The sequence below is a fragment of the Delphinapterus leucas genome, chromosome 5 (assembly GCF_059928025.1).
Source record: "Delphinapterus leucas isolate spDelLeu-1000000601 "Yukka" chromosome 5, BTC_Dleu_Yukka2, whole genome shotgun sequence".
Classification (NCBI taxonomy): domain Eukaryota; kingdom Metazoa; phylum Chordata; class Mammalia; order Artiodactyla; family Monodontidae; genus Delphinapterus; species Delphinapterus leucas.
Window position 1 is genome coordinate 25,944,121 of NC_143133.1, and position 22,647 is coordinate 25,966,767.

At 40.1% G+C, this 22,647-nt stretch overlaps 2 protein-coding genes across 7 annotated transcripts in view; one reads left to right on the forward strand and one right to left on the reverse strand.

The window, feature by feature from the left end:
- UGT8 (UDP glycosyltransferase 8) overlaps positions 1-775 on the reverse strand; it is a 104,045-nt gene extending 103,270 nt beyond the window's left edge. For 3 of the 4 annotated variants that reach the window (XM_022596258.3, XM_089911551.1, XM_022596257.3), the window contains exon 1: positions 521-775. The gene's annotated coding sequence lies outside the window, so the exon portion shown is untranslated. Of the gene's footprint in view, positions 1-438; positions 458-520 lie in introns of those variants that run through there. The other variant, XM_089911553.1, reaches the window with a different exon arrangement.
- Positions 311-22,647, forward strand: part of LOC149749102 (uncharacterized) — a 29,897-nt gene continuing 7,560 nt past the window's right edge. Inside the window, exons 1-4 of one of the 3 annotated variants that reach the window (XM_089911555.1) lie at positions 311-1,108; positions 1,553-1,742; positions 2,654-2,755; positions 4,411-9,125. In XM_089911555.1, the coding sequence (XP_089767681.1) occupies positions 959-1,108; positions 1,553-1,742; positions 2,654-2,679 (366 nt within the window). In that variant the 5' untranslated portion in view covers positions 311-958 and the 3' untranslated portion in view covers positions 2,680-2,755; positions 4,411-9,125. The other 2 variants (XM_089911556.1, XM_089911557.1) reach the window with 2 other exon arrangements.

Consider the following 22,647-nt stretch of genomic DNA (forward strand, 5'->3'; position numbering starts at 1 on the left):
TGTGCGTCTGTGTGTGTAGCCCCAAGACCCGCGCTACCCCCAATGCACCCAGGTCTAGTTCCCCCTCAGGGAGAGGACGAAGTAGAGGAGAGTTGCAGAGTTTCCCAAGCACCTCCCGGGCCCCCATCCCTGGCTGGCGGCGGGGGCTCCGCGGTGCCCATAGCTCCGGGGTCAAGTGCAAGGTCCTTGGCCAGATCCACGCCGGGTGATCCCTCTCTCAGCCTGCACGCACGAAACGCCAGAGGACCCTCAAACGTGCGCCATACGGCAGGGAAAGGAGCACGGGCGCGAGCGAGGCAGCACGGAAAGATCTCCTTTACACACCTCCGCCCCACACCCTACCCACCCCCAACCCCTTACCCCCTCAGTCCAACCCCATCTGCACTTTCGGATCCCTACCCCCCACCCCTGGGTCGCAGCCATCCGCCCGGCACTCACCTCAGGGAGCAAACAACGCCCCTCTCCTCTTGCCGCCCCGCCCCCCTTCCGCCTGCTGGAGCGGCGCGGTCCGTCCGCTTACCTCCGCTCTTGGCTGCTGCGCGTGAGTTTGAGTGCGTCTCCGCCGCGAAATTGTATCCGGGGACAGAAGGGACCCGTTTGTGTGCTGGATCAGGTGTCGCCGCCTTCGGTGGCTTGGGGTCGTGAGGAAGGCTGCAGAGTTAGTGTGTTAGCTTAGGACTGGCTCTCGGGACTCACAGTTGACGGCAAAGCTTTAACCGTGTCCTCCCTCAGGGCCGCGGCGCGCCTGCTCTTCCGCGGCTCTCCGCGGGCGGCCGCGCCCCCCCCGGCCCCGCCCCGCCCCGCCCCGCCTCGCCTCGCGCGCGGCTAGCAGAGCTGGAGCGCGCCCCTCTCCTGTCGCGCCTGGCTCAGCGGGGCACGACGCGGGCAGCCACGTGCTCAGTCTCGCATCAGACGCCTGGGGCTGCGAGCACCTCTTGCTCCTTCGGCTGGGGCATGGATGCGGACGCGCCTTCGTGCCACGCGCTCCCGGGCTGAGCGAGGGCTTAAGAGTCCTGGGACTGGGATGCTCGCGGGCGGAGCGGCGGTCGGCGGACAGGCTGGGACGCTCGCGAGCCCTCCGGTGCTCGAGCTCGGAACCCTGGAACTGGCACGTGGCCCCGCCCCCTGTTCCCCCAGCGAGGCGTCCCCTGTGCCCTCTCTTAAACCTCCCGTCTGGTCCCCGTGCCCGCCTTTTTTCAACGCACCAGCACCGCGCGAATCCGCGTGGTGTGGTGGTAGTGCGCCTTCTCTCCCTCCCCAGCCTCCTAGTCTGCCTCAATCCTCCCGAATCCATTAAAAAGTCAAACTTGGGCTAGGAGGTGGAGGAAATACGCGAAGGAAAGGGGGTGAGGGGCACTTAGGTGATCAAGCCACCTGCCTCGTGAATCGGAAAGCGTTCGAAAACACGAGTTTGGGGATCCCGGAGAAAAGAAATTGGGTTGCTGCGCTCGGTAACATCCCTCCTCGCAGGCTTGTGCTGAAAGGGCCATTTATGCTTTGCTTGGTTGAGTCTGTGGCGACTTTATCCTGACTAATCTGTGTTTGCCAACAGCAGATCCTCGCCAAGTTGGCGTCCCAGCCACGAAGCACCTTTGCGTACCCAGGCCTGCTGGAGCGGCCCTTCCCGTGGCGCCTCAGACCCGAGAGCCCAAGCGCCTTGAAGAGTCTGACCCTAGGGTGCGAGCTTCCTGGGAACCAGGAAAATCGAATAGTGTTGTTGGCTTTTCCTTTGAGCATGATTGGTAATGTATTCGATAAATATATATACGACATAACTTTCAGAAAAGCAAAAATCATGTCGGGTGTAAGCTCCAGAAGCTAAGATGCCGCCACTGCACCTGAACGTTATACGTTTAATCACTGGAATTGGGAAAAATGCCAAGTCAGGCTATCCTTTTCTTGCTCCAAACCGAATTTCAAAAGTAGATTGGGACTTTGTGCTCTTAGAAAAGGAAACGGAAATTATGTTTTATTGTGTATAGTATTACTTAATGTTAAATGGGGGAAAAATGTAACATACACCGTTATTCTCATTTTACTTATGACTCTGTGTTTAAGAAGTGCAGGGTCCGAAGTCCATATACTGAAGAATGTTCACCGATAGACTTCCAGATGTGGATTTCAGAAAAGAATGTGCTTACTTTCTTTGCAGATAAGAAATTTGAAATATTGTGAAAAGCACAGGGGATATTTTTTCAGCCTTTGTACCTAATCCAAGGAGATTACTGTCTTCTATTTTTTATTTAATTTCATTAGAAAAACCTAAAATGTGAACATAGGTAACAATCTGACATAAGAGAATTTAAGCATTTACTTTGAAAGCTCTGTTCTCTCAAGTGTCAAGCTTCAAGCACTTGTTCAAGCAATTGCAAGCTGTTTGTTGCATAATGCATTTGTAAATTCATGGTCAAAAAAGATTACTAGAAATTAAGTGAAAACGTTAAATTTTATTGTGTGAAAAATTTTTAAAAATCTGTGTCACATTTCTTTGCTTATAAAGTCATGTAAACTGACCATTGTATAAGATTTTGGCAGACTTTTGGGAAGAAAAGGCATTGCTCTATTATGTGTGGATATGTCCATGTCTGTTGTTTCTTTGGTTTCTCTGTTGCCTCCCACTTTCTTTATATAATGATTATCGAATTTCTCACAGCTCTGCACACAGAGGACATCCCATAATTTAAAACAAGATAAGTCAGTCATTGTATAAATAGTTGAATTGCATTTTGGGAGCTTGAAAGTATAAAGAAAATTGGTGAGTGTCTCTCTCTTTTTTAAAAAATCTACCAGCACTTAGCACTTCATATTATTGACTGAATGGCTAGATAAAGTAAATAATGAAAGCATTTGCTCCTTCTCTTGAAGGTAGAGTGTGTATTTTTCATATTTACTCCATCTTCCAAGCTCCCATCCAGATTCACACAAAATTCTGCCTATCAGCTTTAGTTTATAGAATGTTGAATTGAACAGCATATCTGTAGTAAGGAAGTTCCTAGCCAATGTGAAATGTGATATAAAAATTCCCTCATAATTTCGGTAGACCAAGTGTATCAGTATACTGATAATTTTTAAATTTTTAATTTAAAAAATTTAATTTAATTTAAAAATTTTTAATTTAAAAAAAATGCTTTTGGTTCTTTAGTCAGTTTGGGCCCATATGATTTTATCGGGAGATAAACAATGACTTATGAGAAATACTAGCTCAGCCTGGTGATTATTAACCATGAACTCTGGGACTTTAATCAGTTATAAATGGTACAGTTTTATATCATTTGCTTTGTAATATAGACCATATAGTATAGAATACAGCAGAATGAATTTAAGTTTAATCATGGGGAGAAATATGGGTGGCTGTACATTCCAAAACCCCTTTGCCAATAGTCCCAAATATCTGAATATATTGCAGTGGGGTACCTTATGACTGGAAACATCACTGGCTTCACAAACTAGGCCTTTGAGCTCTGCTTAGTTCCCAAGAAATGTGATTGTCTACTTTGGACCTCTGAGGAGCATAGAGAGTCTAAATGCACACAAAAAGTCTTTAGGCCTAATTTGATGCTGCTCTCCATAATAATAATAATGATTATTATGGCTCCTACTTGAGTTTTCAAAGTGTAATTCCAGGCACAATGCTAAGTTAATGAGTGATCTCATTTCATCTTCCTAAAAATCCTGGAGGTAGGTACTATTATTTTTTCCTGTTGAAGACAGAGTAGCAGAAGTTTGGGGAGTCAAACTGGAAAGTGGCAAAATTGGGAACTGAATTGAATTGTGAGTCAAAGATCACACCCTGAGCCACTAGTCTATTCAGACTAGATCCACTAGTCCACCCAGACTAGTGGAGTTCAAGTCTTGGTCAGAGAAAATGTTGAAGTACATAAATCCAACCTGACTATTTGGGGAACCCTTGGAATTCAAAAAGCACATAAACCCAGTCTGCCTTGTTGTGTCTCCTCTTTTACCCCCCAGAACAGCTGCTAAATAGGCAAGTCACAGTACAGAGGTACCTAGTGATGAGAGGGGCTTAATTTTCTGTGTATCCAGTTTAAAATTGTTGCAATTATTTTGTTTAATTCCTGTTTCCTATAGACTCTGACTTACTGTAAGAACACCAAACCTGAGGGCAAACAGAGTGAAGATCATACACAAAGTCCATAAGATAAAAACTGGCAGATTATCTTTACCTTCACCTTCACTTCCTCTTCACCTTCTCCTTTTGGCTCTTTTTCCTTTTCCATCATCTCTTATTTTCTTGCAGACATCAGCTTCTTGCTTTCGGTTTCAACTATACACTCTACTTAGTGCCATATCCCGTTTTTTTAATACGTGCAAGTATTTTCATTTTTATAAGTTTTAATATATGCAGTTTTTTCATTTTTCATCTTAATTCTGTTTTATTATGCATTATAGGTTTCTTTAGAAAATGTTGATCTATGGATCAAATTGTAACGGAAGGATTGGAGAAACAAAGAGGGATTTCTAGAATTGTGGAAGTGATGGATAACTACTCGATTCTCATCAAAAGATACATTTTTTTGGGCTCCCCTGGTGGCGCAGTGGTTGAGAGTCCGCCTACCGATGCAGGGGACACGGGTTCGTGCCCCGGTCCGGGAGGATCCCACATGCCGCGGAGCGGCTGGGCCCGTGAGCCGTGGCCGCTGGGCCTGCGCGTCCGGAGCCTGTGCTCCACAACAGGAGAGGCCACAACAGTGAGAGGCCCGCGTACTGCAAAAAAAAAAAAAAAAAAAAAAAGGTAAAAAGATACATTTTTTGAATTGTCTAAAGGAATACCTGATATAAAGGGCAAGCCAAAAAAAAAAACCACTTGTACTTTTAATAATTTTGGTTACATGATTATAGACAGACATCACTAGCTTATTCTATATGTCCTTCTAAAGCAATATTTCTTTTCATGATTAGAAAATGTCATCAATAAAACTTTAGTCTCTAATCTAGTACCTAGTAAGTTAAATCTTTTAAAATAATTTCTAAAACTTCATGATGAACCCTGTTCAGAGTTAGTTGTGGGAAACTATGGAGACAGAATATCTGTCTTAAGGCCTTTGGCCTTTCAGAACTGGAAAGTTTGCTATCCTGGATTCTTATGTAGCCCTGTGTTGAGTCTCTGTCAGTGATACCAGCCAAGATTTTAAAAGAGAACAAGTGGTACTACATGACATCATACATAGCTAAGCCTGGGTCCGCAACAGCTTCCTTTCCCACCCATTTCGTGGGTGTTACATAGTACAGCCTTTCTATGTTCAGCCTGTGGTGCTTCCTGGGAATAAAGAGCTTCATAATATATTACAATTATAGCATCATAATTTATTTGCCCTTAATACCCTGCAAACTCAAGGCAATACCAACTAATTCTAATATTCCAGCACTAGGTGAATGAGGTCATGTTTACCATACCTGCTTTATACTTTCATAGATACTAATCTTCATCCATTTTTTTAAATTAATCGCCCTTGTACAGTGGCTCTAAGATCCACTGAACATAATTCTAAAATATCAAAACTTTATGACCTAGATTACATCCCCCTGGTATCATGGTCTGTGTGCTTCCCTAAGTAAATGTTAATTTATCTGCCTAGTCAACTTGCATTTATTGGGAAAGTTAAAGAAGACCCCCAGAATCCACATTTTTTTTTAGAATTATACACTCTGCCTTTTAACATAAAGAACTAATTGTATTATTTTCAGAAAAGAAATAAAGGACTTGCCCTGGCAGATTGGTATTAGCAATATTTTGTGACTCATTTCATATGATTATCTTAAAATCATGGTGCTTAAACAGTCACTTTCTCAGGTCAGGCTTTAACTCCCAGATGAAACTATTAAGTATATTTTTGTTCATAAGTGTCAGGCCTAAGCCTGACCCTCCCAAGGTATGCAAAGAAAGTGGGTTTCTGTATCAATGAAAAACAATAAACACTAAGCACTTTGACCCTAGTGTTCACATCATGATGTTGCCTGTGTGTATTTGATTTTATGGTTGGAATCCTGTTTTGAGTATCTCTTTTCTTGCCTTGTTTTTCATTCACTGGCTCCCTTACTTTTGTGTAATAAAGAACTGTCTGATGGAATATCCCATACAAAGGGCAAGCCAGGTAGGAAAAAACCTAGTCAGTGACAGCACTATTTCTGTAGTGTGAGGACATCAAGATTGAGTGGGTCTTTCCAGGGTATAATTAGAAGTTGAAGTTCTTGCTGTAAAGCAGATGTAGACTACTTTTACAATTGTTTTTTAAAACGTGATGGCTAATTTTTAAGTGCCTCAGCTATATTGACCAATTCCCTATCCTTTCACACCAAAAATAATCCTCTCTACCAATCCATCTTCCCCAAACCATTTGGATAAATACTTCTTTACCATTAAAACATACCCTGGGTTTCAGAAACTTGTCCTAACCCTGATAAGGTAGAAATTTTTTGATGGAGTAAGATGGCTTCATATGTTCATGCTTTTACAAAACCTTTCTGTTTCAAACACAAATTTATGCCTGATAAAATATAAAAGGCTAAAACACACCAATTAGATAGACATAGAGGAAGTGAGAAACAAGGTAAACATCTTCCTGAACTAGTAATAGAACAGAAATGCAAAGCAGGAGGCCAAGCTGGGGCCAAGAGTTGTGTCTTCTGGGACTAGATACTGATGCATCGATGGTGGTTTGGGGACTAAAGGTGCTTGTAGCAGACAGACCCCAGGGTAACCCCATGATTCTCACCTCCTGACATCATGCTCTCTGTAATTCCCTCCCTTTGTGTGTGTGTGGGACCTTGACTTGCTTCTGGCCACTAGAATATGGCCTTTATGTAGTTAAGGCCCCAAATCAGGTAATGTAGAATTAATCAAAAGGTAGATTATTCTGTGTGGGTAGGACTTTAAGGGTATCAGGTGAAAGCCCTTAAAAGAAGAGGGTCCTTCTTGAGAAGAGAGACTCTCCTTGCAGGCTTGAGGAAATAAGCGGCCATATGGGGTAAGTCCTCGTGGCAAAGAACTGAGAGCAGCTTCTAGGCCCTAAGAGTGGCTTCCAAGCAACAGCCAGCAAGAAGTTGGGGTCCTGAGTCATACAGCTGCAGGGGAATGAATTCTGCAAACAACTGAATGAGCCTTAAAGTATATTCTTCCCCAGTCAAAAGGCAACCTGGCCAACACCTGGCATGTAGCCTTGAGAATCCCTGGTTATAAGACCCAGGTAACCGATGCTCATATTCCTGACCCATGACTGTGAGATGATAAATGTGTCTTGTTTCAGTCTGCTGGGTTTGTGGTAATGTGTGATATAGCAATAGATAACTAATTCAGTACTCCATACAGGAAGAGGAACTAAGGGCTGGACCAGAACTCCCACAAATGTGAATGGAGTCTGAATAAAAAGGCTAGAAACCTAGCCACATAGAAAAGAGTGGTTACAGGGGGTGTGAGGACCGAAAACTAGGAATCAAATCAAGTTGCTAGCCGACTCTAGTTGCATGGACCTTTGGTGTCTTCAATATCTCCCCAGAGCAGGAGACTTAAAATGCCGTTATAAAACTTGGTTCTGAATTGGTGGCTCAGGAGTGCAAGGTGAAGGCAATCACAGGCACCTGAAAACTATTAGATGAGAAAGGCCAGACCAGGAGAAAAAAGTTGTCCCTCTCCAGTCAGGATAAAATATATACTAAAATCCAAAGACAAACGAAGAACTCTAAGGTTAAAAAAAGGCAAACAAAAACTGCTTTGCTCCAAGCATGAATTCTTTGTAAATTATATTAACTTATGGAATCATTTGACAACGACTTTAAAATACACTTAGTAAAGAAATAGCATCTATTAAAAACCAAAATTAAAAATTCATTCTGAATTTATAAGGCAAAAACATCTCAAGAAAAGTTTGGACATGCAAAAGGAAATAGAAATCTTAAAAATTCATTGTAAGGAATAAATTCTATACATCTGTGAAGAGAAATTAGTAGATTGTTCTGAGAAATTCATTCAGGATGGAGGAGAGAAAAACATACACATATACGTGCGCACCAACATTAAGAGACCTAGAGAACGCATTAACTCAAGTATACATGTAACTGGAGTTTCAGAAGAAAAGAAAGGATGAAATATCAAAAGAAATTTTGATAGCTGAGAATTTTTCAGAACTGAAGAAAGATTAGATTCTCAGATCTTAATCCTTAACTGTCTGGTTGTTACTAGACAGAGCAAATAGCACCCACCAGAAGTAATGATTGAACCCTGAGGAGACTTTGAAAAATTTTAAATTCTCAGGCCCCATCCTAGATCCACAAAATTAGAAATACAGAAATGTATATTTTAAAAAATCTCCAGTATTATTCTTCAAAGCTTATAACCCTAGTCTAATCATGAAAAAAGCATCAGGTAACCTCCAATAGAGGGACATTCTACAAAATACTTGGTATTTCTCAAAAGCGTAAAAGTCTTGGAAAAATAAAGTCTAAGAAACTACTACAGCAGACAGGAGCCTACAGAGACATAATGACTAAATGTAATGTATGCTGGATGGGGTCCCAAAACAGAAAAAGGACATTAGATAAAAAATAAGAAAATCTGAATAAAGCATGGACTTTAGTTAATACTCGTGTATTAGTATTGGTCCATTATTTGTAACAAATGTACCATATTAATATGAGATGTTAATACTATGGAGAAATGGATGTGCAGTGTATGAAACTTTGATGCACTATTTTAGCAAGGTTTTGTAAGTCTAAAATTATTCAAAAATTTTAAAAATCATTAAACATAAAAGCTCCCAATTTTATTTTGATCAGCCAGATTTCAGAATGAATCAGTTGTTTTACTCTTTTATATTATAGGTGAGAAAACTGAGGCAATTTGATTGTAAGCATTTGTGTAGTTCTAATAATTTTTAGAGATAATAGAAGTGTTAAAATTATGATCGGTGTAAATTATGATTACAGGTTTCTTTGAAATATCTTAGAATTAACCCTGATTTGGATTCTGTAGTTATAACTGAAAAATAGCCATATAATAATTGTAGCTAATTACAACAAATGCTTATTTTTTTTTTAGGAATGTTGGCACTCGAGAAAATTATTTTAAAGTCCATCAGAAAGAGCGGACATAGGAGAATATCCAATAACCTGTAAGTGTATTGCACAGAGTTGTGCCGATGTTCAATCTAATCATATGTATAAAGCTGTATTTATGTCCTAGAACATATAAAACATGAAAAAACTTCCAACTTCAAAAATGCACCATAAATAATATTCAACTTTAAACAACTCATTCAATAAATATGTATTAAGCATCTCCTACTGTAATATAATTAAAATTATATTTAAAGTTTTTAAAGCATAGCCTTGACCCAGTTTGGAGGTCCCGGCTAGAGTCTGGTCAGTTTTCGTTCCTGAGCAGCTGATTAAGGACAAATTATGCCCACTTCTGTTATCAGGCTCCCACATTCCCTGGTCACTATGCACCAGGCCTACTTTCCCCAGGGTAACAAGTAGGGACAGGTCCTTTGCCCCAGAGCCTTCAGAATTATTCAAATTAAACAAATGCTTATTTTTAAAACCATTAAAATGGTAATGAAAAATGGAGTGGATTGCAGAATCAGCTCCCATTAATAGTATTAAAGTTTGTTCCTGAAATATTTTTCCTGCACCATGCAAGCATTCATGTAGTGTACATAAAGTTAATGAGAAGCATGCATTCTTAAAACAATAAGTTCTTTCTTGCGTCCTCTTTTCTCTTTTAGTCCCCTCCCCTTAAGTATTTCCTTAAAGTATTCCACCTTTCTTCACACCCACTTTCTGGTCATTTCATAGAAGAGAGGGATTCTGTTAATAAAGGCATAAGACCATTAACTAACTCTTGCAAAGGAAACCATTAGTGTCTGTAATATCACACAAGATCATTAAGACATAGACAGGAGACATTTGTTAGCCTTGGTTTTCATTAATTAATAAAAATACCTGAAAATCCTTTAATGCTTCACTATTGAGTTGCAAATGATCCCTTCAAAGCTTGGGTGAAGTGGCAATAAGAGCTGTGTTAATTTATAGGATCTGTAAATAACCGTAAATAGCAGAGAAAATCATTAACTCACAATGCCTAATCAAGTAACATAAATTAATGAAACAGATTGTTTAAACAAAAATACCAGAACTTAGACATCCAAATAAATCATTTCCTACCAAGCCCTTACCTTGGGAAACTGTCTACAGTAGCCATTAGTCAAGGAAAGCTAGAACTAATCTTGAAAAGTTGCCATCAGGGCCTGTGGCACAATTCTCAGGAACATTTTCAATGATGAGAAATCTTTGTCTTTTGTGAATGAATTTGCTTGTTGGAAATAAATGCTATTCTGAGCCAAGCAAACCTGGTGAACTGGATCAGGTCAAGATGGTAAAGTCATATTTTGGTAAAAAAAAAAACAAACATGACTACTAAGAAACATCTTATGTAAAGGGAGAATCAAAATGAAGTTGGTATTGCTAGGAGAGTTCTCTTAAAATGGAGTCGGGAGGCCACTGAGAAAGGGTGACTTATGCACATCTCAGAATCTTTTTGACCACTTATTTTCCTAATGAAGGCATCCAGAACATCTGCCAGAAATTCGAGATACTTTCAGATCCTTATCCTAAAATTACTCATGATTCCTTAAGGAGAAATATTTCCTGACTCGTGGTCAGAGTCGATCACAATTCTTGCCAGACAAGCTTAATCGTGTGGCTTTTGTCTGTATAAGACCCTGACTTTTTCTCTTCTCCTGAACACTCTTTCAATTTTAGCCAAATTTGTGTTTCTCACATTGCAATACTTAAGACCCCACATAAAGCTCTTTTGTTCTTTGCAGCCTCGATACTGATTACTGTTTGACACTTACATGTTTACTGTGGCTTGTTAAACTGCTCTAAAAACAGTTCCAAATGGGAACTTTCAAATCTACTTTGAGAAATAGAAACAGAGTTGAAGGGCATCCCAAAGCATAGCTGAAGGACAGCTGTGTTTTTAGGTAGTTACATTTGAAAGTATTTTTAAAATCAGTTTGTATATGTATAGCCACTTTCAAATCAAATCAATTTTTAATAATATTAGCCTCAAACCTATGAGTCAATATAATTTTTTTGGAAAATATATCTTTGAAGCGAGATTCGCAATTATTAAATACATTTGTCCTACTGCTTAGAACATAATAGGCAGTTGATAAATGCTATTGGATACTTGAGTTTCAGTCAATTTAAATAAATAATAGGTTGAAGAACACTTGCTTGGAAATGGTAGTTTTTTTAATTATGATTTTATGATTATTATCTGGTAGTAAATGTAGTCTTACTATTGACACAGAGTATTTAGAAAGTGAGCTTATAGAAGAATAGCCTATTTAACTGTATCATAATAGAACCTATATTTTTCATTCTGCCTACTACTTTCATATTTAAAGATACATTCCTGTGAGAGAAGCTTCGTAATATAGAATAAGTGCCTAGGTTTTTAGAAGCAATACAGATTACATAGATCAGGATTGCAAATCTGACCGTGGATTTGGCCTGTAATAGAGATCGCAACCATTAAAACATTACAAAATAAGTGACTAAGGTAGTTGACACAGCCCTAATGGTTTAAAGGCTTTGCTCTCCCCTGTAGATGTCTTAAGCACTAAGATAAGCAATTAGACCACTAAGTCATTTAAAACTTTAGGTATCGAATTATGTCTTACTAGTACTTTATGGAAATTACCCGGAAGTAGTAGTAACTAGTTTATCTAACAAAATGACTGGGCTTAATTTTAACTACACCTGTGAAAAGGGAAATTTAGTCCACAAAGAAAGGGATATATTAGTATAGGTGAGTGTGCCCTCTAGATGCAGAGCTACTCCTATCTTTAACTTAGTACATTGTAAAAGCAGACAAATATAGAATAGTGAAAGATGGTCAGGTTTTTTGAAAGTGTAACTGTTATGGTATCTTGGAGTACTGTGCTTGTATTAATTTGATGAATATTTATTCTTAGTGCAAAAATTCTTCACAACAGATTTTGTTCACCTTTAACCTGTTGCATTTCCCTACTTTGTTCTCCCAAAAGAGTTAACTTTCCAATTTATATAGGAATATTATATATTATGTACATAATATATATAATATGTATATAAATATATAAAATACATCACTCTGGATGTCTCAAAATGACGTATTTTTATCACAAGGACCCCCAGTTCATTCATGCCTTTCTTCAAATTGCTTCTCTTAATACAGTATAAATGTATGAAGAGCTGGAAACCATACTGAACTGTATATTCCTGAGGAACTGTACCTTACTCCTACATTTCCCAAAAAGGATGCTTGGCACGTGCTTATTATTTACTGATTTAATGTGGAAGGGAAGCAAATTATCCTCTCTTGGCCATCTCTCTATTTGCGTGACTTTGGAAAAATAACTTTCCCTTTCTGAGTCTTTTTCCTCATTTGATTACTGAACAATTTATGGTTATTCTGTGTATCCTATGATTAGTCCCACTTTGCATGTGTGTACTGTCTCTACAGAAATTAAGGCGTCAAGAATCTCTGTGTTTTCCAAGTTATTCTCCCCCAAGCTAGTTTCTGCTCAAAACATATATACACACATATGTAGACACATTTCTATTTCATCATTTTTTCCCTCTTGATAGAGAACATTATAAAAATAGTCTGTTGACTTCTTAATAAGGTTTAAGAGTACATAAAAGGTAAAGGATTATCATTATTTCTCATTTGTATATCGATGCACTCTTCTATTTAATGCTAATTTCATGCAATGTATTTTCCCCAGAGAACACCAGACAGCTTTGAAATTATTGTCTCACTAATCATTTGTAGAATTCTTGGAGGTAGGCTGGTGATAAATATCACATGTATTTTATAAAGAAATTATTTCTTTCTTTATAAAGAAAGAAATAACGCAAGGTATGACTTATTAGCTCAGAGAATAAGAGATCATTAAAGGCAGATCTGCAATTGAACTAAGACATCTATGTTTTCTGGCCAATGATATTGTACAACAAATAACGTCATATATGAAAACTGAATACAAAAAATTATCTTGTGTAGTCAAGTTGTTATTCAACGATAAAAAGAAGTCAGGAACGTCTAGAGTCATTTCACACTGAAACAATAACTCCACCAAGATGTTCGCAGCAATAATTCTTTGATCTCTATAACACATGGATGTACAATCAAAACCAGGGACCAAGAGGGAAAAAAATGTGATGCAACAGCCTTGGAAACATCACCCCACTACTGCTGTGTGTTAGAGTTCAGAGCTATTCATATATATATATATATATATATATATATATAATTCTGAAATTACGTATATATGATATATAAACTGGATTGTTATTAAATGGATTAATAGAACACAATTCACTTCCTTCCCCACTTTGTAATCTCTGTTCTAAAATGTCAGGGCGCTCAGCTGATAACCCCAGTGTATGATGGATACCAATCTCACCAGACAGACCCTGAGCCATAACAGTACAAAACTATAGACCTGTACTTTCCAACAAATATATATTGAGCTTTATCTACTCAGCACTCCACCGAATTCTCTAGAAGGACTGAAAAAATTATATGACATTGTCTTAAACCTTTCAAGAAATAGGATTAAACATTCTCACTGTACAATCTGAAGATCTTAATATGTTCCTTGAATGTTAGATTTTCCATTGTCACTAGTGGTGCAAAACCTTTTGCTTATAAATTCTTTATTTTTAACTTTATAAAGTATGTGGAGTGCCTGTGTTCTCTGCAAACTTTGCCTGGCTAGGCTACTAGAGTCTCAAGCTTCTCTTCCTTGGAAAATATCCTGTGAGCCCTTTTTGAGGTTGGTTGCCCATCTGTTATATCCCTATACTTTCCCTATCCTGGCCTTTATACTACTTTATTGTAATTGTTCAGTTGTCTCTATCTTCTGCTAAACTGTAAATTCTACAATGACAGGGACACAGCACATAATGGGAAGATTACGAATTAATGAATGACTGTAGTTATACTTTCAGAATCTTATTGCTTGAAATATGCATATTAATTTCCAGGAATGTTACTATAAATCCAAGCCTTCCCAGGTACTGAAGACTCATAAGTTGAAAACCACTGATCTGTTATGTAAGTCAGCAGTTTTTACTCAAAATATATCAAGGTACTATCTTGCTATATAATGCAAATAAAATTTATAATAGCTCACATTTGTCACACACTCATCTGTGCCTGTATGATAAGCAGTTTACCTCATTATTGAATTCACTTCTCACAACAACTCCAAGATGTTAACACTCTTCCTATTTTATATCTAGGGCAAATTAATTTTATCAAGTATAAGTAACCAAAGATCACATAGCTATTAAGTGATGAGGTCCGGAACTAAATTAGGACAACCTACCAGTCTCCTCTTATCTACCATGCAACGCTTATCACTGTGCTTCTTGCATCAGTTATTAACTTATCTCTTGGCCTTTCTCCCCTGTGATTTGTGATTCTCAGGCTGAGAAACCATGTTTCTGCTTCTCCAGCTGTGTCTATGTTAGTCTCTGCCAAGAGGGGGCGTGTGAGGGCGACTGGAAGGGGGGAGGAGGGAGAGGAGGGGGAAGGCACATGCTCTTTTTTGTTTCATGTGGGATTCCTCTAGGCTTCTTGTCTGCATGTGTGTGCTATGGGTATTAGCCCTGAAGGTTTCTCACTCCAGCAGAAGTCCTTTCCTCTACCTGCATGAAAATACAGTTTGCAATTGTCCAGCTCTGCCCAGCCGCTCTGCGGCATGGGGGATCTTCCCGGGCCGGGGCACGAACCCGTGTCCCCTGCATCGGCAGGCGGACCCTCAACCACTGCGCCACCAAGGAAGCCCCAATTGTCCAACTGTTGCAGAACCAGCTTCACTAAGTTCTTCTCCTCGGAGGTCTGGGTCCCATGCCCTATGGTTCCAAATTTCAATAACGTCATCTCTTTTTCCCCTAGTATTAAGAGATGAGGGCTGCTTCCAGCACTTGCAACCTCTGAGAAATCTAGACTTCTACTTCATTTAACTTAAATAACAATTTACACCGAAGTAACAGTCAAGCTACTGGTGTTCTCTGTCCTGACTGGACCTTGACCCATACAAAGTCATACGTACAGCTATTAAATGATAGTCAGGAACTAGAATTGGGCCAGTCTACCAGCCACTGCTATTATCTCATGTGAAATACTATTATTACTATGCTAACCTATATGAAATTTCATTAACTTGTCATCAATTTCTAAATAATACCAGCAAAGAAATAAATTAGCAAAAACAAATTAAGTATAAAACTTGGAAATTGTCAAATTTAAATCATGCAGCCCCATGGACTTCTTTAAATAATCTTTTCACTTCCCATATAGGCCATATACATAGATATGAAAACGTGCACCTCAGATTGGGACTTGCACCCATGCAGGCGGGACTCGAACCCGGCCAACACCCACAGTCTTCCAACTGAGATCACACACTTGGTTTTGGGACTTAATGAAGCTCAGGTTCTTGATGTCTCATTGCAGACAGAATTTAGTGAGAGGCAAAAATGATAGGAAAGAAGTGGATTTATTGAGAAAGAAACACACTTCACAGACAGAGTGTGGGCCATCTCAGAAGGTGAGAAAAGTCCCCAGCGTATGGGGTTGTCACTTTTTAGAGGAGTGGGTAATTTCATAGGCTAATGAGTGGGAGGAGTATTCCAGCTATTTCAGGAAGGGGTGGGGATTTCCAGAAAATTGGGCCACCACCCCCTTTTTGATCCTTGTGGTCGGTCTTGGAACTGTCATGGCGCCTGTGGATGTGTCATTTAGCTTGCTGACGTGAGCATATACTGAGGCTCGAGGTCTAGTGGAAAAAGTCAACTTGTCTGCCATCTTGGATCCATTTGGTTCTAGTCAGTTTATGTCAGGTCCTCGGACTATGTCATTCTTTCAAAGGTTGTGCCCTGCGTCCTTCCCTCCTGTTTCAGATATATATTTTGCTAGCTTGAGAACCAACTATATCTGTAGATATATAAACATAGATCTCTACATAGATAGAAAGCTATATTAAAAAACTAATATTGGGCTTCCCTGGTGGCGCAGTGGTTGAGAGTCCGCCTGCCGATGCACGGGACACGTGTTCGTGCCCCGGTCTGGGAAGATCCCACATGCTGCGGAGCAGCTGGGCCCGTGAGCCATGGCCGCTGAGCCTGCGCGTCCGGAGCCTGTGCTCCGCAACAGGAGAGGCCACGACAGTGAGAGGCCCACGTACCCCAAAAAACAAAAACAAAAAAACTAATATTAATTACATAGCTAATATAAAGCTAAAAATAGCAACTAGTCCAACTCCTAATTTGGGCTTTGAGATGTTTGCTGAGGGAGTTAAGAATCATCACTTTTCACATCTAAAATAGATAATTAGAATGTCTGTACTTCCTATCCAGAATATATACCATAAGGAGATCTGTGAGTTTACTTTGTATTTCCAAGTTTAAAGTTACTAGATTGTAACTGTAACTGCTGCTGCTGTTATTGTTTTCCACACCATTCTAGTTATAAGTTTAAGTGAAAATTTTTTATAAACTTGTCTTATTTGGAGAATTTTCAACAAGTGATATATATAGCCTTCATTTGCTCTTCAAATAATCAAATATTTTAATCATGTATACACTAGGTAGAGCGCCAAGGGCTAGTTACACAATGGCAAACAAGACAGAATATACAGTTCCTGCACTGCCCCACATTCTAGGGGGGTAGACATGTTAAACAAGTGGGTATTTTATAAAAGTATTTAACTTCAGGTCACTTATTTCTGAGGGTTTTGGGGGGGGGCATCTTTGGTGAACATAAGAAAATACCTCAATATACAACCGGATGATGATAATCAAAATTTTAAGATTTTTTTTCTAGAAAATGAATTTATTATCTCAAGTCTGCGCTACACAGAAACCTCGCAAGAACAAGGAGCTACAAAGTGCGTGTGTATTGATAACCCTACTTTCCCTAATTTTAGGCCATGTTCCCACTTAAATGTCTACACAGAGTTAAGTATGTTTGTGGAGTAACAAGGTGCGATTTCATTGACTTGTGAGTCATATTTACCTTTCATATGTACAATGCTCACGGTCCACAAGCCAAACACTTTCAAAAGCTTCCTTTAGTATTACCACAGAGTGGCTTAGTTTGCCTCTATGAAAGGTGCCCTGACTGGAGGAAATGAGAGCAGGATATTAGTATCTGCCTCCTGTGCTCACGCCATTCATTGTCTTCTCTGGCTCTCGTAGTCTGTAACTTTTGCCGTACCCAGGTACCACCCAGGAGGCTTAGAAATACAAATCTCTGAATGGTTAGAAATGCAAATTTTTGAACGCCACCTTCAGAGATTCCCACTCAAAAGGTCTAGGGTGTGGCTCACTGCATTTTCAAGAACAACTGCCAGTTGGGAAGCTCTGATGTAACAGAATCATTGCTTAGAATATTAATTAGGTGCACCAGAGTGAGAGTGAACCAGAAGACAGGTGTGATATGGGGTCAGGATCCGGAACATAATGTCAATTAAACCGCACATGGGTTCTGAAAACATCTCTTATCCCAAATAAGAGAAACTTTATATTATATATATTACGAACTATATATTTTGAAGTTAGTCAAATGTGGACAGTTATTTCTTTAAATAACTTGAAATATATCCTTGTATATCAAATTTAATAACTTCCAAACTTTGTGTTCATAAGAATCACCTATAAGCTATTGCTAAAAATACTGATTCTTGGTCAGTATTTTGACCCTTGATTTCTAGGATCATTCTCTAATCACTCCAACCTTGGCTACACATTGAAATCACTGGGGAGCTTTAAAAAATACTCATGCCCTTGAAATAAGTCAGACAGAGAAAGGCAAATGCCATATGATCTCACTTATATGTGGAATCTAAATGACAAACACAAAAGAGCTCATAGATATAAAGAACAGATTGGTGGTTGCCTGAGGTCAGAGGCGAGGGTAGGGGGTGAGGCGAAATAGGTGAAGCAGGTCAAAAGGTACAAACTTCCAGTTATAAAATAAGTCATGGGAATGTAACGTAGAGCATGGTGTCTATAGTTACTAGTACTCTACTGTATGTTTGAAAGCTGCTGAGAGAGTAGATCTTACAAGTTCTCCTCACAAGAAAAACATCATTTGTTAACCATGCATGGTGATGGTTGTTAACTAGACCTATTGTGGTTATCAAGTCACAGTATATACAAATACCGAATCATTAGATTGTACACCTGAAACTAATATAATGTTATATGTCAATTATATTTCAGAAATAAGTACAAAAAAATACTCACACCCAGGCCAAGCCCTAGAGATTTTATCACGTGGCCTGGATATCTGGAGCTTTAATGTTCCCCAGGTGATTCTACAGAGCATGAGAAGTTGGGAAAAACTGCCCTAGGAGACAAAGCCAGGAATGATCTGCTTCACAAAGTTCCCCAAAGTTCCCTAATCATCAGGCAGGTTTGTAGAACTTCAGATGAGCATCTTGAATGACAATAATTTGGGATTGATGATTCTGACATTTCCTGGGTCAAAATGCCAACTTTTAGTTGTCACTGACAACTGCATTAAATGCACACACACACACACACACACACACACACTGTAGCATTTTTACCCTTATATTGTGAAATAAGGACTAAACACACAGATGACAAGTTATTATATTAATAAGATTTGCTTTTTGACTAACGTGATGAAACATTACCTCCCTGAAAGATGATTTTTTTTTAGGGTGTGGTGTTAAAATTGCTTTTCCTGATTTAAACTTAACATTCATTTCCACGAAGCCCTTTAGAAGTCAAAGTGGAACAGCTTGCTCCCAAGAAGAAAAGATTCCACCCACCTTCCAAAAACTTAAACTGGAACACAATGTATGTCCCACTGAGTACAGCAGACCAGAGGGTATGTCTTAAACTGTACCCAAGAGGGCAGAAGGTTACTTATTAAGATACCTCAATGATATCCTACAACTCAGACATTAATAAATTTATTTATTTTATTTATTTATTTTTGGCTGCGTTGGGTCTTCGTTGCTGCGTGCGGGCTTTCTCTAGTTGTGGCGAGCGGGGGCTACTCTTTGTTGCGGTGCGTGGGCTTCTCACTGTGGTGGCTTCTCTTGTTGTGGAGCATGGGCTCTAGGCCCGTGGGCTTCAGTAGTTGTGGCTCACGGGCTCAGTAGTTGTGGTATGCGGGCTCTAGAGCACAGGCTCAGTAGTTGTGGTGCACGGGCTTAGTTGCTCTGCAGCATGTGGGATCTTTCTGGACCAGGGCTCGAACCCGTGTCCCCTGCATTGGCAGGCGGATTCTTAACCACTGCACCAGCAGGGACGTCCCGTGAAATCCTGACTGTGATTTCCTCCATCATGTTCTGCAGCCATCTCACAGAATCATAAGACCTCAAATCTGAACTAGACAACAGAGACCTCTGGTCTAGTCCAACTGCCAAGTTTGAAAGAAAAGGAAAATGATGAACAAAGAAATGAAATAATTTGCCTCCAGTCAACACCAGGAGTTAATGCCTGGTTTCCATGGCTCCCGAATTGAGGCCCAGGACTCTTAACCGCCCCCCGCATTGTCTGTTTCCTAACTCACTCACCTTTAGACCAGCACTCTAAACTCTAGTAACTTAGGGGGGATCTAACACTCCTTCTCCTTCACCTCTGAAGAGTAAAAACACAAACACTAGTCTGCTAGGAGGATGGAGCTTTGGCTGTGATTCAGAAGGCTTTAAAAGCCTTTGTGTTGTGCCCTTTCAATAGGTTTTCTATCTTTCCATTCCCTTGAGTCTTTTAGGGGTAAGAGCAAGGCCTGAGTCAGGAAGATAAACACATGAGCAATTTATTAAGCTGTGTTCTAGTCTTTAAGGAGATTTCACTTTCTTTTGACCCTTGTTTCCTTATTTCTGCTCATCTTCTACTGTAGCCTCTGTGATGGTAAGATCTCATGAACAGGGTATGTGTTCCTGGAAATGGCCTGTTTTTCGTTTAGGCCAGAATTTCTCCAACTGGTATGTATTCTTTGGCATCCTAGAATTCTCTATGAGAAATTAAAATTAATTTGAGTGCATTCTGTAGCTTTTGGAAGACAACCTTTTATCCTAGTGCCCACATTTCTGTTGCGTTCAGAGGTGTGGTCTCATCAAATGAAGCCCAAATAACAGCACAGGATGCTACAGGAAGGAAAGTTTTGCAGTACAGTAAGTCCCCCACATACAAATGAGTTCTGTTCCAAGAGCACGTTCATAAGTCCAATTTGTCTGTAAGTACAACAAAGTTAGCCTAGGTGCCCAACTAACATAATCGGCTATATAGTACTGTACTGTAATAGGTTTATAAAACTTCTCACACAAATAATACATAAAAAACAAACACGAAAAATAAAGAGAACATGTTTAACCTTACAGTACAGTACCTGGAAAAGTACAGCAGTGCAGTACAACAGCTGGCATCCAGGGGCTGGCATCGAGTGAACAGGCAAGAAGAGTTACTGGCTGGAGGGGGGAGAGGAGGCGGGAGATGGTAGAGCTGAAGGATCGTCAGCAGTAGGAGATGGAGGGCAAGTTGCAATTTCACTCACGCCTGACGTTGATGGCACAGGTTCTGGTCCCTTGCTGGATTCAATTCTATCTACCCTCTTGGAAAAACGATCCAGTGATGTCTGGGTAGTAGCTTTTTTTTCTCATCATAGATGACATGGTAGCACTGGATTGCATTCTGAATGGCTGCTGCAACCTTCGTGTATGGTTCTACCTTCAGGTCCTATGCCTCAGAAACTAACAGTGTCTCCTCAAATAAAGAAAATCCCCTTGTCATTTCCTGTGTCATGAATCTCTTCACTTCTTCAGTTACTTCTTCTTCCTCTTGTCTCTCTTCATCCTGTCTCTGGGCCTCCAATTCCATCAGGTCTTCATTAGTCAGCTCCTCGTGTTGCACAGCAAGAAGTTCAATGAAGTCGTCTTCTTGCAGGTCTAGCTTCAGCTTCTCACTGAGGGTCACTAAGTTGCTGAAGACCTCTTTGGACTCCTCAACCACCTTCTCAAATCCATGAAAATCGTGAACAAACTGCGGGCAAAAGTTCTTCCAAACCCTATTCATGACGATGGCCGTAACTTCACGCCAAGCAAAGTCAATGTTTTTTATGGCCTTGTAGATGTAATAGTGCTTCCAAAATTGTCACAAGGTTGTTCCAGATTCGTCACTCACCTTTACTGCCTGATGAAAAGTGTGACATAAATAATATTTCTTGAAAATCACTGTAACTCCCTGGTCCATAGGTTGGATGAGTGACATTAGTATTCGGTGGCACATGCAGTACTTTGACGTTGGGATGAAAGTTGTCCATGAATGGAGGGTGGCCCGGAGCACTGTCGAGCAGCAAAGGAATGTTGAATGGGACATCCTTCTCTAAGCAGTATTTCTCTATCTCAGGGATAAAGTGGTGGAAAAGCCAGTCCTGGAAAATGGCCTGTGTAACCCAGGCTTTGGGGTTACTCTTCCACACAACAGGAAGAGCCCTTGGTTACATTTATAAGGGCTCTTGGGTTCTCTGGATGATAAACTAAGAGAGGCTTCAGCTTCATATCGCTGGAAGCACTGCCACAAAACAACAGAGTTAGCCTATCATTTGTTGCCTTATAGCCTGGCATCAACTTTTCCTCTTTACTGATATAACTTCAGTCTGGCATCCTCTTCCAGTACAATCCTGTCTCATCCACATTAAAACCCTGCTAGGGTAAATATGCACCTGCATCAATAATTTCTCAATGCATTTCAGGAAATTCCCAGGCAGCTACCTTATTTGTACTCACTGCCTCACCACTTACTTTTACATTGTGAAGGTTGGCTCTAGCCTTGATCTGATGAAACCAGCCATGGCTGGCATTAAAAGATGCGCCCTCTGATTCTTCAACGTGTTTCTACTTCAAGTCTTCGTAAAGGCTTTTACCTTTCTCTTGAATCAGCATTAAGTTGAGCAGAACTTGACGCTGATGCTGATCTTGCATCCACACGCTGAGAAGTTTCTCCATCTCCTTCATCACTTTTCCATGCTTCTTCAGTTTTACGGTCGACATCATTGGCACAGCAGACTTCACACGTTCCATGATCTTGTCCTTGTTCTTTAGAACTATGCTGATGGTTGAATGATTCATGTTATATGAACGAGTGACATCTACCTCTTTTTCACTTCGTTCTACCCTCTCAATTATCTTCACTTTTGTTTCCGTTGTTGTTGCTTGGCACTTCTTAGCAGTACCAAATACATCACCGCTGCTTTTATGCTTGCTTCCGGACATCCTGGGCTCGAAATAAAGATACTGTGCTACTGTACTCTATGCAGTACTGTAAAGTACACAAAAGCACAACCACTTGTAGAGGATGCACAGACGTGACAATGTACACCAGACACGTGAACTAACTTACGTGATTGGACATGTGAACTCACATTCGCATCTTTGAAAGTTTGCACCTTGAAGGTTCGTATGTAGGGGACTTACTGTAGTTCAAGTAAAGAAAAGTGGGAGGATAATTGAGTCATTACAGAACACATGGTAGGACAGACTCCATGGCAATCAGACTCTATTTTTATTGTAATTGGTAACTTATTGGTTT